At 44.1% G+C, this 16597-nt stretch overlaps 1 protein-coding gene across 6 annotated transcripts in view; it reads left to right on the top strand.

Moving 5' to 3' along the window:
• The window catches only part of LOC115205974 (leucine-rich repeat and fibronectin type III domain-containing protein 1-like protein), a 114073-nt gene that overhangs the window by 69484 nt on the left and 27992 nt on the right, over positions 1-16597 (top strand). For 5 of the 6 annotated variants that reach the window (XR_003880715.1, XM_029772438.1, XM_029772436.1 and 2 more), the window contains one exon: positions 143-1548. Coding sequence is in view for 5 of the 6 variants with exons in the window: in XM_029772438.1 (XP_029628298.1) it covers positions 167-1548 (1382 nt within the window). In the remaining variant the exon portion in view is untranslated. Of the gene's footprint in view, positions 1-142; positions 1549-12899; positions 13054-16597 lie in introns of those variants that run through there. The other variant, XM_029772440.1, reaches the window with a different exon arrangement.

Below are 16597 nucleotides of genomic sequence, written 5' to 3'. Positions count from 1 at the left end.
TCATGGCTGATAGAGATATTTCATCTCAGTTTGACCACTGTGATAAACGTAGATATACATTTTGATTCTCCTAGTAAATTCCCCACTTGGAGTACCACATCCTGACATGTCCTGACCAGTGCCTCTCTTCTTTGCCTTGCAGTTTCCCCAGAACGCCCGAGGGAGGATGGACCGGCTGATCTTCTCCCTGTTGGTGCTGGCCGTCTCCATCAGGGGGCAGCTGTGCCCCAAGCGCTGCATGTGCCAGAACCTGTCCCCCTCGCTGGCCATCCTCTGTGCCAAGACAGGCCTACTCTTTGTGCCCACCGTCATCGACCGGCGCACAGTGGAGCTGCGGCTCACTGAGAACTTTATCACAGCCATAAGGAGGCGGGACTTTGCCAACATGACTAGTTTGATCCATCTGACGTTGTCCCGCAACACCATAAGCCAGATCATGCCTTACACCTTCGAGGACCTCAAGCGGCTGCGAGCGCTGCACCTGGACAGCAACCGTCTGAGTGTGATCAGGGATGACCACTTTCGGGGGCTCACCAACCTTAGGCACCTAATCTTGGCCAACAACCAGCTGCACGATATCTCTCCCCACGCCTTTGACGACTTCACAGGAACCCTGGAAGACCTGGACCTGTCCTACAACAACCTGGTGGACATCCCCTGGGAGACGATAGGTCGTCTAACCAACGTCAACACCCTTAACATGGACCATAATCTTATAGAGCATGTGCCCCAAGGAATCTTCACCAACCTGCACAAGCTGGCGCGTCTAGACATGACTTCCAATAAGCTGAAGAAGATCCCACCGGATCCACTTTTTCTGCGCATCCCCGTCTACGCTAAAGCCAAAGGATCTCCTCAGTCATCATTGGTGATGAGTTTTGGTGGAAACCCGCTCCACTGTAACTGTGAACTGCTGTGGCTGAGGAGGCTGACCAGAGAAGATGACCTGGAGACCTGCGCCTCTCCTCCAGACCTCACAGCCAAGTACTTCTGGACTATCCCAGAGGAGGAGTTCATCTGTGACCCTCCGGTCATGACCAGGAAGTCTGCCAAGACCTTCACCATGGAGGGCCAGCCAACCAGTCTGAAGTGCAAGGCCAACGGAGACCCAGACCCAGAGATTCACTGGATTTCCCCTGAGGGCCGTCTGATCTCCAACACGTCACGGACTGTCACCTTCAGCAATGGCAGCCTGGACATCAACATCACCTCCATGAAGGACTCTGGAATCTTCACCTGCATTGCCTCCAACGCGGCGGGGGAGTCCACGGGCCAAGTGGAGCTGGTTGTCAACCTCCTCCCCCACCTGGCCAACAGCACCAACCGGCTACGGGAGCCCGACCCTGGCCCTTCAGACATCCTCACTTCGGCCAAGTCCACCACAGCCACGGGCAATGACACACGGAGGAACCAGGAGGGAAGGGTGCTGATGGCGGAGCTGACAGCTAGCTCAGTGCTGATCAAATGGCCATATCAGAACCACGTCCCTGGGATCAGGATGTACCAGGTCCAGTACAACAGTTCCCTGGATGACACGCTCATCTACAGGTGAGGAGGGATAGGGATCTGAACAGGGGTGATGGGGAAATAGCTTCAGTCTCTTGGTTAGAATGAGTTAAAAACATTCAAATGTGTTTTTGTGTTAATGAGTTACTCAAGGTTTTATGATGAAATTACATTTTGACTCACAGATATACAATTACAAGATGTCTATCAGCTAAACAGTAGCAATCATAAGAACACCAGAAACATTTCATGTTGTATACATGTATGTAATTATAATGAGTTAATATTTAGTTTGGTACTTACTAATCGTTATTTGCAAGCGATAAAAAGGTAACATTTTTCATTTGCTTTGAGAAGACATGTTTCTTCTCTTCTCTCCTTATTTATTATTTTGCTCCTTCGTACTTGTTCCAAGGTTTATTTTGATTTATTTTTTGTTTTGATGCTTCCCTCATTGCATATGCCAGGCCCAACATCAATTTATATCAATTATTTTGAGTTTGCAGCGCTCTGATAGATGCTGATGGACCGATCTGTAATTCGTGAATTATTTTGGTCATCAAAAAGTGTTGGTTTTCATTCAAGTCTCACGTCGTCTTACAGGGCCTGGCCCAGGGCTCCTCACGTCGTCTTACAGGGCCTGGCCCAGGCCTGTATGCAGGCGGCTTGTTTAGTTTTTCTGCTCTGATCAATGGCAGCTGTCACTAAGGGAGCATATTGATTTGGGATCTCATTTAGGGTATCCATGTCGAGATTCTGGAGGCAAATCCTAGTGACTGAAGATAGGCGCTTCTGTCCCACTGTGAAAAAAGCACAGCCACAGTGAGAGAAAGAGGGAACTTCACTTTCTTTGGTGTTTTCAATCTTTGTTTCAGGGGAAACGTATACCCCAAGCGGTTTCTGTTACCACGGGGAGTTGGAGGGATGATTTTGAATGCCGAACATGTAGAGGAACATTGTGCACAGAGAGACACAGTTTGGATTGTGGCTGGTTTTAGAGCAGGTACACAGTCTATAGACTGATGTGTCTGTGCTCTGATAAACGCTCTCTCTCAGCAGATATTGTGGGGAGCCTAAACTAATGAACACGGCAGCCAATTAACTGACTGGGACAGGAGAGATGTTACTATAGGTGAATTTATCTAGGACTAAGTACTTAAACATTGCTCCCTGTTCCTCATTGACTAGTTGTCTGATTTTATTTACTTGGTCTGGGAAAGCAGTGAGCATACACGGATGCTTGCAGACACACACACACACACATACACACATATGCACGCTCGCACACATACACACACATATGCACACACAAAGTTATGTAAACATAGCATATTATGTATCTTGCACTTGTCTACACACCCACTGAAGGGTATGAGCACATAGTACACTCAAAAACATTCAATACACTAATACAAACACACACCCACACAAACAAAGCAAGTACAGTACATTTCTCAAACAGCTCATCATAAAAAAACATCTTTCTTTGTTTTGGACGAATCAGAGGTTTTGCTCGACTCTTGGGCAGCAACGCTTGCTTAAACTCTGCCTCTTGTCTTCCATATTGATTTGGAAGAAGAGAAGAATGTGCATAAAGGACACGTTTCGGAGACGAAGAGCTCAAGCTAACAACAACACCCTGAAGCTGTAATTTCTAGACAATTTTCAAAAGCTGTGCAGAGGAATGGCGTAACAGCCACTGCCAGGTCCCAGTACGCGACACGCTGCAGCCCAAAGATTATTAAGAGCGAATCAGTATAATGCCCACAGGAACTGGGTCGACCGAACGAATGGTCTGTCCTGCCAGCTCGCTACGCATTAGGGCTATTGAAATGTCTGTCGGTGCCCTTCTGCTGATTTGGCCCATTGCAAATGAGCTTCAATGTTCTCTATGGGCTGGTCCAGCTCCTACTCAAAATGTGTTCTCGATCATTTTAGGCGTTTCGGTACAACAATAAAATAAAAAAACAGGTTCCATCCAAATGTTTCTAGCAAATGTTCATTTTGGCCCAATTAGGGCCTGAGAGTCCTTTCCTCCCAGACCACCGATCTAAAATTACTTGACAGATGTAATTGATACAGCGTAAATCAAATCAAACTTTATTAGTCACATGCGCCAAATACAACAAGTGTAGACCTTACCGTGAAATGCTTACTTACAAGCCCTTAAACAACAGTGCAGTTCAAGAAAGAGTTAAGAAAATGTTTACCAAATAAACTAAAGTAAAAAGTGTAAAATAAAAATAACGAGGCTAAATACAGGGGTTACCGGTACCGAGTCAATGTGTGGGGGTACAGGTTAGTCAAGGTAATTTGTGCATGTAGGTAGGGGTGAAGTGACTATGCATAAATAATAAACAGCGAGTAGCAGCAGTGTAAAAAACAGTTGGGGGGGTGTGTCAATGTAAATAATCCGGTGGCCATTTGATTAATGCCCTCCTTTCACATGTCAATGGCCAAAAATAAAATGAGACTATTAAAGGAAGGCGTTTGACAGTATTGGGACACGGCCCCCCACCATTCTTCTGATGTAGGGAAGTGATTGACAGTTTATATCAGACGGAGGAAGCTTGAAGCACACGGGACCGGCTGTGAGGTCCGTTAGGGCCCGCTGTATATTTGCTGGCACAGTCACTCGGGCGGTGCCCATCGATGGCATTGATGTGTCTCCATGCGGGGTGTCACCAGGAATCAATTGGACCCAGCTGGACATTGGCAGTAGTCACTCCTCCTCAATTCCCCCTTAACGCCTCGACTTTACAGGACTATTGGACGCGCCGACTCCTCCGAGCTCCTCTCAGTCCCTCTCTGTGGTGGGGCCCCCGGTGAATAAAGGCCCCACCACAATAGAATGGCACCGTCGCACATGCACACTCCTTTCATGCTCTACTTTTTTAAATCGCCTCTGCTTGAGGATTCTATTAGGGATGGGTGGAAGAGCACTGTAGGGGGAGACAGTGGAAGAAGGAAAGAAAGGAAGAAGTGAAGAGAGAAAGATTGAGGGAGCAGATATTTTGTCACTGTGATATCATGATTATCAACTAAACTATATTAATAATCACACTTGCGTGTGAGTAGACTCGTGTCAGGGGAAGGAAGGAAGACATGTACTGCTTGCTCATTTTATACCATTGGCGGTTTTAATACTTTGTGACGACTAATGAGCTCGCCAATCCACTCAATTGACGGACTTGGTTCCGTTTATACTGGAGTGATTTATTAGTATACATGCAACATGCATCACCTGTTTATTTGGGGCCTTTGTTGGCCCTCTGAGCTGACATGGGTTTTTTGGTTGAGATAAAGCCGTCCCACTGGGCACATACTGGTTGAATCAACGTTGTTTCCTCGTCATTTCAAACGACATTGAACCAACGTGGAATAGACGTTGAATGGACGTCTGGGCCCAGCGGGATCATTTGTTATGCAAACATTTGCCCACTTGAAGTGTACCTGCGATGCCTCTCAGACAGTCCTTCTAAGGACTATATATAGACGAAACAAATAAAAACACTAAACCTTCGGGATTCTTCTAAACAAAGGCTTGGCACAGTAGGATGCGTGGCGTGAAACGGCGCATGGCATAAGTGAATTCCCCGAATTATGGTTTTGATAAGACTCTGTTGCCAACACCCTATTTTCGAACGTGACAGGTAATTTCCTTTTGGTGTTGTACTTGAAGGCCCCCTGCAAAGAGGCCACAATGACATGTTCACAACATTGCCTTGTGAGAAATCAAAATAGAATCAAACCGAAGAGCATTACATTCTCCTGACCAATGGGTTATAGCATCAACGTGGCTGTCTCACTGTGCATGATGGTGAACAGTTTTGGCTGAGGGAACTAGCCGTCCTACCTTGTTCTTTTGTTAATGACTCTTTACATTTACGGTCCTCAGTGTTATGTTTCATTGGAACTAACCTCCAAACTGGCATGGGCTTTAAAGCTTAAAGGATGACTCATCAGGTTCACATAGTATGTAAGATTGGCTCTCGCATGGGGATCTCGAATAAAGAGAATGTTGTTGCCTGCCTTTTGATAGCATATTTCAACAAAGAATGGCAACATAACAAATTTTTTTTCTGTTATCAGATGCCAATAACTGTAACATGAACTGTTGTGTAAGATGTTGATGAAAAAACACGCCTTGTATAAATCGACTCTCGAGGATTGAGTCAAAACTCTATTTAAAAGTAAAGGAACCATATGTCCATATCAGTCGATTGAACTGATAAAATGAAACAAACGAAGGCTATGAAATATCTATTAGATAATAGTTGTTGGTTTTAAGGCCTGCCAATACAAATGAAACCAGGTGCTGTGTTGAGCATGTTGATGTGGGACAGATGGTTATCCCAACCTGTTCTTCCTCGTCCGCCTACCAACCTCAATGCTTTATTCAAGGTTATATGCCATGATGGCATTTTTTGAAATTATTTACAGTCTGAAAAAGAAGTCAGGGATTCTAATAGGCTGCCATCACGTGTGATGTCTCATTTGGATGCATACGTAGTGCTGAAGCTTTCAGCTAGTGTGTGTGATATCCCACATAATATGCCCATCTGCACGTAACCATTATACTCATACTACACTTATACTCATGTGCAAGCCAAGTCAGAGACGCAGACATACAAGTGTGCATACTCTCTCTCTCTCACACATACATACATACATACATACATACATACATACATACATACATACATACATACATACATACATACATACAGCTCTTCAAACTACCATACAACGTCTGACTCTAAATCTATAAGCTTAGCCTTTTTTTTTCTTCTTTTTTTAAGTGTTCCTTCTTCCTCTGTATTGCTCACATTTTCTATGACTGGCCTCTTAGAATCCGGTGATGTTCCCCTTTTTCCAGGTTTATCCATCTTAGTGTATTCTCCTCACGTATGCCTCTGTTGGAAAGGGCAACAAGGGGACGATTGGCTTTATCCCCTACCAGAAGACCCAGACATGAACCAATCTGGGTGTCTCATCTCCGCCCCCAAAAAACTAAACTCCCTAAATGTATACAGGCCTTGTTCTCTGCATGCTACTATGGCTGCATATCAATTACGTGATTATCATGTTGCTGGAAAATAAATAATAGATAACTCTCTGAAAAGAGATTATAACAGGTTTATGACTAGACTGCAGAGGCTCAAGTGTTTTAGCTCAACACGAAATGAGCTGGAAATATGGACCGATTCCTTTGACTTCTAATGTGGGTGATAGAGGATATTTTCAATTTGAAGCCAGACCTTTATCTCACGTGATACTATGAGCTTCACCAAGGCCATGCATGGAGATGAGGAAGTACAATATGTCATTAGGCTCCAGGTAGTAGTTCTGGAAGCTGTACTTCCTCAGAGGTGATTGGCAGACGGTTAATGTGGGAACTGGGAGATAGCGTGGAGAAGAGACTTTCCCCTCCAAACCCTAACCTGTAGCAGAAAATAGCCTAGACTCCCCCATCATAAATGATCGATGGGATGATTAGCATGACTCTCCTTGCCGGAAGGCTGCAGGGTGTGTACTATGTGGTAAGATGACCCATAACCCTAAAACCACACACTGGTATCCCTGTTTCAACTCTGGAATGATCCGATTATATCCTGAACTTAAGTTTTAAAAAAGGAATGTTGGGTCATGGTTAGGGTTACAAAGGCAGGGCATATTACTGGAAACTTTCAAGGTTTACCAGTAAACTACCAGAATTTTGGTATCTTTCATGGATTCTACGTAATCTATCACTGTCACAGCTTTCTTCGTCGTCAGACGATATAGCGAAATCATCGTCGGAGAACGTGGACCAATACGCAGAGGAGTTAGTGCTCATCGTCTTAATTTATTAAATGAATGTGAACACGGAGGAAAAACAAGAAAACGAAATAAGACTAGTGACAGTTCTACAGGCATAAATAAACGCAGTGCAAAATACAACTACCCACAACCTACCAAACAAATACACACCTACTTATAGGACTCCCAATCAGAGGCAACTAGAAACACCTGCCTCCAATTGAGAGTCCAGCACCCAAAACTACACATAGAAAAACAAACCTAGAACCTATACCAAAACTAACACCCCCACTACACCACACACAAAACCACATAATACAAAACAAATATACCTCTGCCACGTCCTGACCAAATATAATACAAATAATACCTAAATATTGGTCAAGCCGTGACAATCACAAGATATCTAGGTACTTCAGAATATCACAAGTGTGTGTAATTATCTCTGGCCCTCTGTGCGGCCTTATCACATGAAATAATTAAACAAGATGATCTTCAAAGAAAAGAAATAGGACAAAGCTGCAAAACATTATCCTAAATATAAACCGTCAACTTAATTAATACCTGTTGGGGTTTAATATGAGGGTTGCAGCATTAAATAGCTTTTATATGATTTTTTTTTACTATGCCAATATGTATTTGTTGTCAATGCTTTGGCGTCAAACTGGTAACAGTTGTGAAAAAAATTCAATAGTTGGACAAGTTACAGAAGGAATTGAAAATAATGCCATTGTTGATTCAAGCCTTTTTTCATGAATTAGGCTATTTGCAAGTATACATAACCAAACTTACAATAGATTCCCATAGATTTTCTGTTAATTACCAAAATCACTGAAGATTCTGGTAACTTTGGTAAATTACTGGTAGCTTTGTAACCCCAGTCATGGTATGTTTTATCAATCAATGGGAGAATGTGTAAGCAGTGTGTTTCTCCCTAGTTCTTCTACTGAGCCTGAGTCTTGCTAGTAGTTAGTTCACTTACGACTCATGCCTTCCTTATTTAATTAGTTTGTAATTCTCTACTAATATGTGTATACACACACATGGCATTACGCACTTAGTTAACCATTAGGCCATTGTCCCTTAATTAAATGATTCACTTAGTATTAGCTAATTAGATTACACCCCCTAACATCAACTGGGCATTAACACAAGTACCAAATACCTGCTTCAATGACTGCCAATTGTACTCAAGCCATGAAAAATAATGAATGAAATCAAGGGCGACAGTTCAAAGAAGCCACTTGGCTCTAGTTAGTTACATGGGCGTGAGTGAGGACCTTTTGTACTGCACAGTCACCGCAGCACTTTTCTCTTTCTCCTCCTCTGGTCCAAATCCAGCCGAGCTCAGCGAAAGGCCCTGTCACCTCCCCAGGCCCATAATCATGTGCTAATCCTCGGCGTCTTGCTCCGAGTTTTCATCATCCTCCCCATGCCCCAGATCAATTTTTAATCATGGCCGTTGACACGCCACCTCCTCCATCCCTGAGAGTGTGTAGATTAATTAAGCAGACAGACATGCGACAGCCGTAGCGATAACGAGGGAGGGATGCGCTGGCCCCAGTTAATGATTTTAATGGCCGCCGACAACAGGTCACACCTGTTGTAAAGGAGTTAATGCAGCGGAATGTGAGAGAGATGCTGTTGAGTTACCTATTGGTGGATATCACAACGGAGGTCTACGTCATTGGATGAGGAGGATGGGTCGAGGTGTATTGATGCACAGGAAATGATGGGCAAAGGCCATGCCTTTTTCATTACCGTTTGGTAATATGAACACTCACTGTTTCGGCGTCTTCATGAACGGTCCTTCATCTGAGCGCAAATTCACACACACACACGCAAGCATGCACGCACACACACAGTCACATGCACTCGCTTTCTCATGAGCACACACACAGTCACATGCTTTCTCTCTCTCTTTCTTGCCCTCTCTCACAAGCGCACACACAGACACAAGCCATCCAATTATCCTCCATGGGATTTTAAAACTATTTACATTGTATCATAGATCAATACTATTACGTTTTGGATGCTGTTGTTCATGGTGCATCAAATAGACATTCTAATTTGTTTGGAAAAAAATCGGCAGCACTCATTTTGCTATTTCGACCAAACTAAGCATTACATTGATTTGGTTGGCAGGAATGTTATAAGAAGTACGCAATACATTGCAGAAAAGGTTGATGCAAATACAAATGTCATAGGAAGCACACAAGCCTGCACTGTGAAGTAATACAAAACAAATTAACTTTTAAGCTGACTTTGTCCACTAGTCTTCTCCCAGAAAATGCCCCACAATAATTTTAGGGAGTTTTCCAAGAAGATTTCATTTGTGAAATACTCAATTTAACTAAGCCAATGTACAGTCATGCTTGTGAGAGGACCGCTGATAGTAGATCCATACTTATATGCTCTTGGGGTGTTTCTTCTCAAAGTCTGTAGCTAAGCCCCTTAGTGATTGTGGATGACTGGGATTTCTCTGCAATGCATTAAGGTGTTCTGAGCCCAACACTCCCTCCCCCCTACTTCAGCTCAAAGCCACTTCATGTAATCGGGCAGATTTGAGGAAGCCACTTGCAGTGCCATATTTATCACCCAATTCATCAAATCTATCGATTCACAACTCGTCTATAGAGAGATGTCTACTGTCGTCGTGTTTTATGTGTCTGTGCAGCTCCTACTGTAGCTCTGCCGTTGTACAGTTACGTCTCGTTGTCTGGAAACAACGAGAGATACATGGTCTCCATCTTGGGGCTCTGCTAAAATGTATGGGCAGTTTGAGATGGCTGGAAGGATTTGGTTTTGGGACACTAGGTTTTGTCTGGTGAACATGCACATCATAAGACTCTGAGTGGTGGCAGGAGTGTGTACCATGGGTTGAGGGCAGCCTAGCAGGGAGTCTCTCTGCCATGTGTAAACTGATGGGCCACTTATATAGCCTAAACCAGATGGCCATCAGTGTAAGTGGGCTGAACTAGCCCTGTGTGCCACCTGAGGACCCGACAGAGGGAAGCAGATGCTCCGGACGATTGTGTGTGTGTGCGTCTGGATGTGAATGGATGTGGGTGTGTGTGGCACACACAAAAAAATACTTTCTGTGACTCTCTCTCTCACACACACACACACACACACACATCAAACATCGGGGAAGAGTAGAAATGTAGTAACTGCAAGTGCTACTGGACCCAGTGTGACTCAGGTGCTGCAAAGACCATGTCCTGACTTCAACCAAGGGTAGTCACATGGCCACTGTCATGTTTCCAGTTAGACGTTTCTGTGGCTTCTCGCCAACTACTGGTCAGATATTTGCCTTTTATTGACTCATGTCATGTGACAAGGTTAGAGGCCTTTTGGAGGGAGTGTGATGTTTTTCTCTCCGGAGCAGGGCGCCTCTCAAAGGAATGATCAGTGGGGTAGCGTAGAGTGTAGAGGCTGATCAAATTAAATAGAATATTCCTAGTGTTTGGTGAGACGTAGACCCGATGGCAATGGCGAGACTGACGGTACCCTGTCTGTCTTGTTGAGCTTCGACACAGAGTTTCTACCTGATAAGGTCAGGTTGAGTTATATTTGTTATTCTGTGAGGGCCTATGTTCCGAACCCCCTACGGTGCTTTAGGTGCCAAGGATTCTGACATGTTGCAGCAGTGCGTAGACTGATCCCAAGATGTGAGAAATGTGCAGGAGGGCATAGTCAGAGGGAGTGTACAGTCGGGATGGAGAAAGCACTGTGTGCCAACTGTGGGGGTGCCCATGCAACTGGGGATCCAAAGTGCCCTGTGAGAGAGAGACAGGTTGAGATTGCCAGAGTTTGAGTGTGGCAAAACATGTCCTATGCTGAGGCAATGAAGAGAGTAGAGAATGTCCCAAGGGTGAGTGAGTCGACTGGGAGCCTCCCAGTGAGTAGGCCTGAAGAGAGAGATCCAGAGAGGATGAGTTTTAGTAAGGTTGGATTTATTGCGTTTATAGCCATGGTGAACAATTGCACTGCACTGATGGAGCTGAAATCAGAGAACATAGATGTGGTAGTTGCAGCTGCAGAGAAATATTTGGGTGTGAGAGATTTTAGTGCAGAAGATTCTACAGGAAGTTTCATGTCATGCAGAAGATTCTACAGGAATTCTTCCCAAGTCGACGGTCTGGTGTATGATTGTTAAGAGACAAAGTAGTAGGAAGGAGTGGAGGGTTTTGGGGGATAGTGTATAGGTGCAGGGTTAGATGGTGGTGCAGTTTAAGTTTTCCCCAAATTGTGCAATCTGCACTCCGACCTGCAAAAGGCAGCATTACGCAACACAGCATTTAGTCTGCCAGAAAGCCACAAGAAGAAGAAGATCACAGGTTAGAGGTCATTCAAGTACAAGATGGCGCAAGAAGATGCACATTAAACTCCTCCCTCAAATATCTACTGCCATCCTTTATCCTACAGTTGCATTGTCTGTAAGAAATTGTTACTTAAGAGGTTCTCCCAGTTGCATCCATGTTAACATTTTGTTGTTTCATAACCAGATGTGTTATGTTGTTACATTTTGTGAAATTCTATGGTAGATAGCTAGTGGGATGTAGCCCTTGGTCATGACTCTCAGTTCCATTACGTTACACATACAGTTGAAGTCGGAAGTTTACATACACCTTAGCCAAATACATTCAAACTCAGTTTAACTGAGTTGAGCGGCCTTTCAGGTTATGTCGATATAGGACTCGTTTTACTGTGGATATAGATACTTTTGTACCTGTTTCCTCCATCTTCACAAGGTCCTTTGCTGTTGTTCTGGGATTGATTTGCACCTTTCGCACCAAAGTACGTTCATCTCTAGGAGACAGAGCACATCTCCTTCCTGGGCGGAATGACGGCTACGTGGTCCCATGGTGTTTATACTTGCGTACAATTGTTTGTACAGATGAACGTGGTACCTTCAGGCGTTTGTAAATTGCTCCCAAGGATGAACAAGACTTGTGGAGGTCTACAATTTTTTTTCTGACGTCTTGGCTGATTTCTTTTGATTTTCCCATGATGTCAAGCAAAGAGGCACTGAGTTTGAAGGTAGGCCTTGAACTACATCCACAGGTACACCTCCTATTGGCTCCAATTGTGTTAGTTAGCCTATCAGAAGTGTCTAAAGGCATGACATAATTTTCTGGAATTTTCCAAGCTGTTTAAAGGCACAGTCAACTTAGTGTATGTAAACGTCTGACCCACTGGAATTGTGATACAGGGAATTATATGTGAAATAATCTGTCTGTAAACAATTTTTGGAAAAATGACTTGTGTCATGCACAAAGTAGATGTCCTAACTGACTTGCCAAAACTGTAGTTTGTTAACAAGAAATTTGTGGAGTGATTGAAAAACAAGTTTTAATGACTCCAACCTAAGTGTATGTAAACTTCCGACTTAAACTGTAAGTAATTTGTTTTGTGAAGATCCTTGGCGCTGGGTCAGAACATTAACATGCATCGCTTGCTGTACGGTTTTGGAGATATACCTTCTCTTTCATATCAGCCAGAAATAATGTTAAAAAAACTAAAGGTTAAATGAATACACACCTTTTATAGGGTTAATGTTCCCACACAGCCATATCTCCATGTTGCAGCGCGTGTTTACGGACGAGAGATGGATGACAGAGGGACCACCTGTGCTAATTCGCTATTTAGCATGCTCCAAATACCTGTGTGCAACTGAAGAAGCCCATCAGAAACGTGTTGCCACTGAACAATACTGTCGGCTGCAACCGTGATAAAGCCGGTTAAAACAGTGTACAGTAAGTGTATATATTTGTGAAATTATTTGAAGTTTCTAGAACCGTATCAAAATTGAGAATCGATTCACGTTTAGATGCATTATTTGGCTGTTTTGGCAGCTAGAGCCAGTCTACCTCTGAAAATAACATACGATCCTTGGACCTTAAGGAGCAGCGTTAGGCTCCTTAAGAGTACATCTTGGGCTTAGTGGGGGGGGGGGGGGGGGGTTTGGTAATGTCCAGACGTTTTACGTTTCTGGGGTTGTTTCATCCTGTCTCTCTGATATAATGTGTAGAAGTGTACCATGTTCACCATCTATTTTATTGATAAATGATGACACTACTTTAGACCTATCTGTCGGACAGCGACGTAATTTGGCTGGCTGGATTAACAGCAGCCAAGAAGATGATAGCCTCACGTTGGCAGGCTCCGCATTCTTTAAACAGACAGCGGTGGGTGCTATCATTCATTTACATTATAAACATGGAAATATCTGTAGCACGAATGCCTTGGCCGGGTGAGAGAAACATATCTGCTCTTTCATTAGCATATGACTGTAAAAAGACTGCTATTGTGAACCGCTAATGTAACTTTGGGTTGGGGAAGTCCTGTGGGATGGGAACTGTATGTTTTCTTCATTCTTGTCACTTCCTTCTTTGTCCATGTGTTCCTGTTTTGTGTACCTTACTAAAAACAATAAAAACATTCAATCAAAATGAACAGACCCATTAGTTGTGTATGCAATGGTAACTGCATAGAAAGCAAAAAACGAGTCGATGGAGATCAGTAGCACTGTACGTTATAAAGTGATGTTAGTTACATATTAAGAGATTGTTTTAATGGCGTTGTTCATCACATAATTCAGGGTCCTGATGTGTTTACACAGCCTAATGGCATGTAAATAAAGTTTCCTCACTAACTCGCGAAGCGAGGATAGCCAAATGCATTGTCAGCAGGGTCTCTTGCATGTGGTACGGCACACACAGACTTTAATTGCATAAATGCTCCCTCTTAGCATGACTGCTGACAGCGATTGCAGAAAGGAAAGATACATTACTTTTATTCCCTCTGTTATTCTTAATCTCTCATCCCGCCGGTATGTACTGTATTCACCATTTTTATCAGCTACCGCACACTTAGCACTAACACAAATGTCCTCCTCTTCCAGTGGAATAAAAGCCGGAGATAAGTGTTTTGCTTTTACTCTACCTGCCGGGTCCATATATATTATACAATATCGAGGGCGCACAGATGACAATGGATCTGATGAAAACTTTATTCAGGGAGTTTTCATATGATGGTAACGGTCATGATGACTGGGATGCTGGTGATGGTTAGGCTGTTAATGGTCTGCCTGTTGATGGTTCGGCTGTTGATGGTGACAACCAGAAGCATGAAATAGATGACGGGCTTGAAAGTAATGACTGATGTCAGTGATGACATTATTGGCTTCTATAATTAGGATGATGGCCATGACAATTACAGGAGCCTATCCCTCAGAGTCTGGCAAACTATCCTGCGATTCTCCCCTCCGTATCGGTAACATGTCTGTCCGTGGAAGGTGACTCCTCTCCGTCCTCTGCACCATTCCACATTAGCGGGGGGGAGCAGAGTTAACTCTTATCAGCGTGGGCTGATCCCGCAGGACCATGGCAATCTTAGTCCACAGGACTGAGGGAGGGGTGGCGTGACACTGGCAGATGGGCAGCAACACACATCCAACCACTCATCTCACCCAGATCCCCCAATCTTAAAATTGGCACAAGCACCACCCTCTGCCAAAGTCCCCTACTGAAACCAATGTATGCTTTTGTCTTTCACTTTGTGTGCCATTGTCATCGCAATCCGTGTAGCCCTGTATCGTGGTCTACTGTGCCAGTCTGCTCTGTGGCCGTGGGTTCCATGTGTTTGTCACTGAGGGGGCTTCTTTAATTCCCTCAAATTAATCTTGCTGCCCCTGTGAAGATACGAGGCTAGCACCGCCGAGTTGACGCCACACTGTTTACCTGAAGCATCCTCCACAGGGGGATTTGTTATCCCTTCCTCTTCCATAAAGACAAGGAATTAGCCCGTCCCTACACCGCGGCGGTGGAACGCGGCGGTGTGCTGGGAATATGAATAACTCCTAATGTTAGAGCACTGATACGCCATCAAAACTCTATTCATCCTGACTGTGATTCTCACAGAGCTCATTTTAGCGAGACTGACTGTTGTCGGCTGTATAGACTGACGATTGTTTTTTTGTGGGTGACGGCGACTGACCGTCTCATCTGGGGATGAAATGCTGAATGACAGAGATGCTGCTGGGTAAATGGAATCGTCTCGCTGTTCATTTCGGTAGATTGTGGGATCTCAAGGCTGTTGCGGTGGTTTCATGGGTCTCCGATGTTTATCATTGGCTGGCTGGTTGGTTGCATTGCAACATCGTGACAATGGTTGAGTTCGTATTGTGTGCCCCAGGTAGGGAGAGTTTGCTCATTTTAGACCATTCCATTGGTCCTTAAGTGAAATCTTCACCCACCCAAAGCACCGAGCCATGCAAAACAAACTCCGCCACTGATTCATCAAAGGCTACATGGGGAATGGGCATTCCATTGGATACAGTATCTCGGGTGCTTTTATCTTCTGGTACACACTAAAGGAATTTATAGTAGATACTTAATCTGCACTGGGAATAGGACACATGATGATTATGAGGGTAGTACAGATGCCACATTAAAATCCGTTAATACCTTGGATAGCTATTTACTGCAGTTAGCCTATTTGAGAGGTGGAGGGTCATGGATGGAGGGTCATGGATGACATTTAGTTAGAAATGATAGCATGTGTGGATAGAAATGGTAGCATGCTGAATAGCCGGTAGGGAGAATTACAAAATATTTGTTTAGGCTCATATACAATAACACAACATTCCTACCATCTGCATGGCCAGAGGACTCTGACACCCCAATCTGAGCCTGACCTTCAGAACCAGGTTGCAGGGCAAAGGTCATCATACAGCCATTTTGTGTTGAGGGATTAGGGAAATGAATTATTCACACAAGTACATTTTCTAACCATTCATATTTATTCCTATTTACCTGAAGTGCATGGTGTAGAGCTTGAAGAGCCCTGTTGTTGACCCCAATTGAGTATTGCTCATCATATGATGCAGAGCTGAAGCGCTCACTCTGATTAGCATGGTGGGGAAACCTAGCATGGTTTCCAGTGCTTCCTCTCCACAAGGTAGAGGGCACCGAGGTTAGACCATGAATAAATGATGAAATAATTGCTGTCTGTTTTGAGAGGCTGGTCATGCGTGTCCTGCTCACCCCTTGCCGGAGTTCTCTCTGCTTGGTTCAGGCACTGGCTCAGGTAGGCAGGCCTTAGGCGTGTTCTGTGTTGGCTAATCTTTCGTGGACAGATTCACACGTGAACAGTGAAGACTCATGTAGAATTACAGTATGTGATTACGAGCAGCAGTAGTTCCTGGTTTGGGGTTTTCATAGATTATTTGGATGAATCATGATTAGGCGATGGCGGTGCTTAAACTAGGGCGGTGATTTCAAGC

The sequence above is a fragment of the Salmo trutta genome, chromosome 13 (assembly GCF_901001165.1).
Source record: "Salmo trutta chromosome 13, fSalTru1.1, whole genome shotgun sequence".
NCBI classification, from domain to species: Eukaryota; Metazoa; Chordata; class Actinopteri; order Salmoniformes; family Salmonidae; genus Salmo; species Salmo trutta.
Note: the sequence above shows the minus strand (reverse complement) of the source record. Positions and strands in the feature narration are given on the sequence as shown.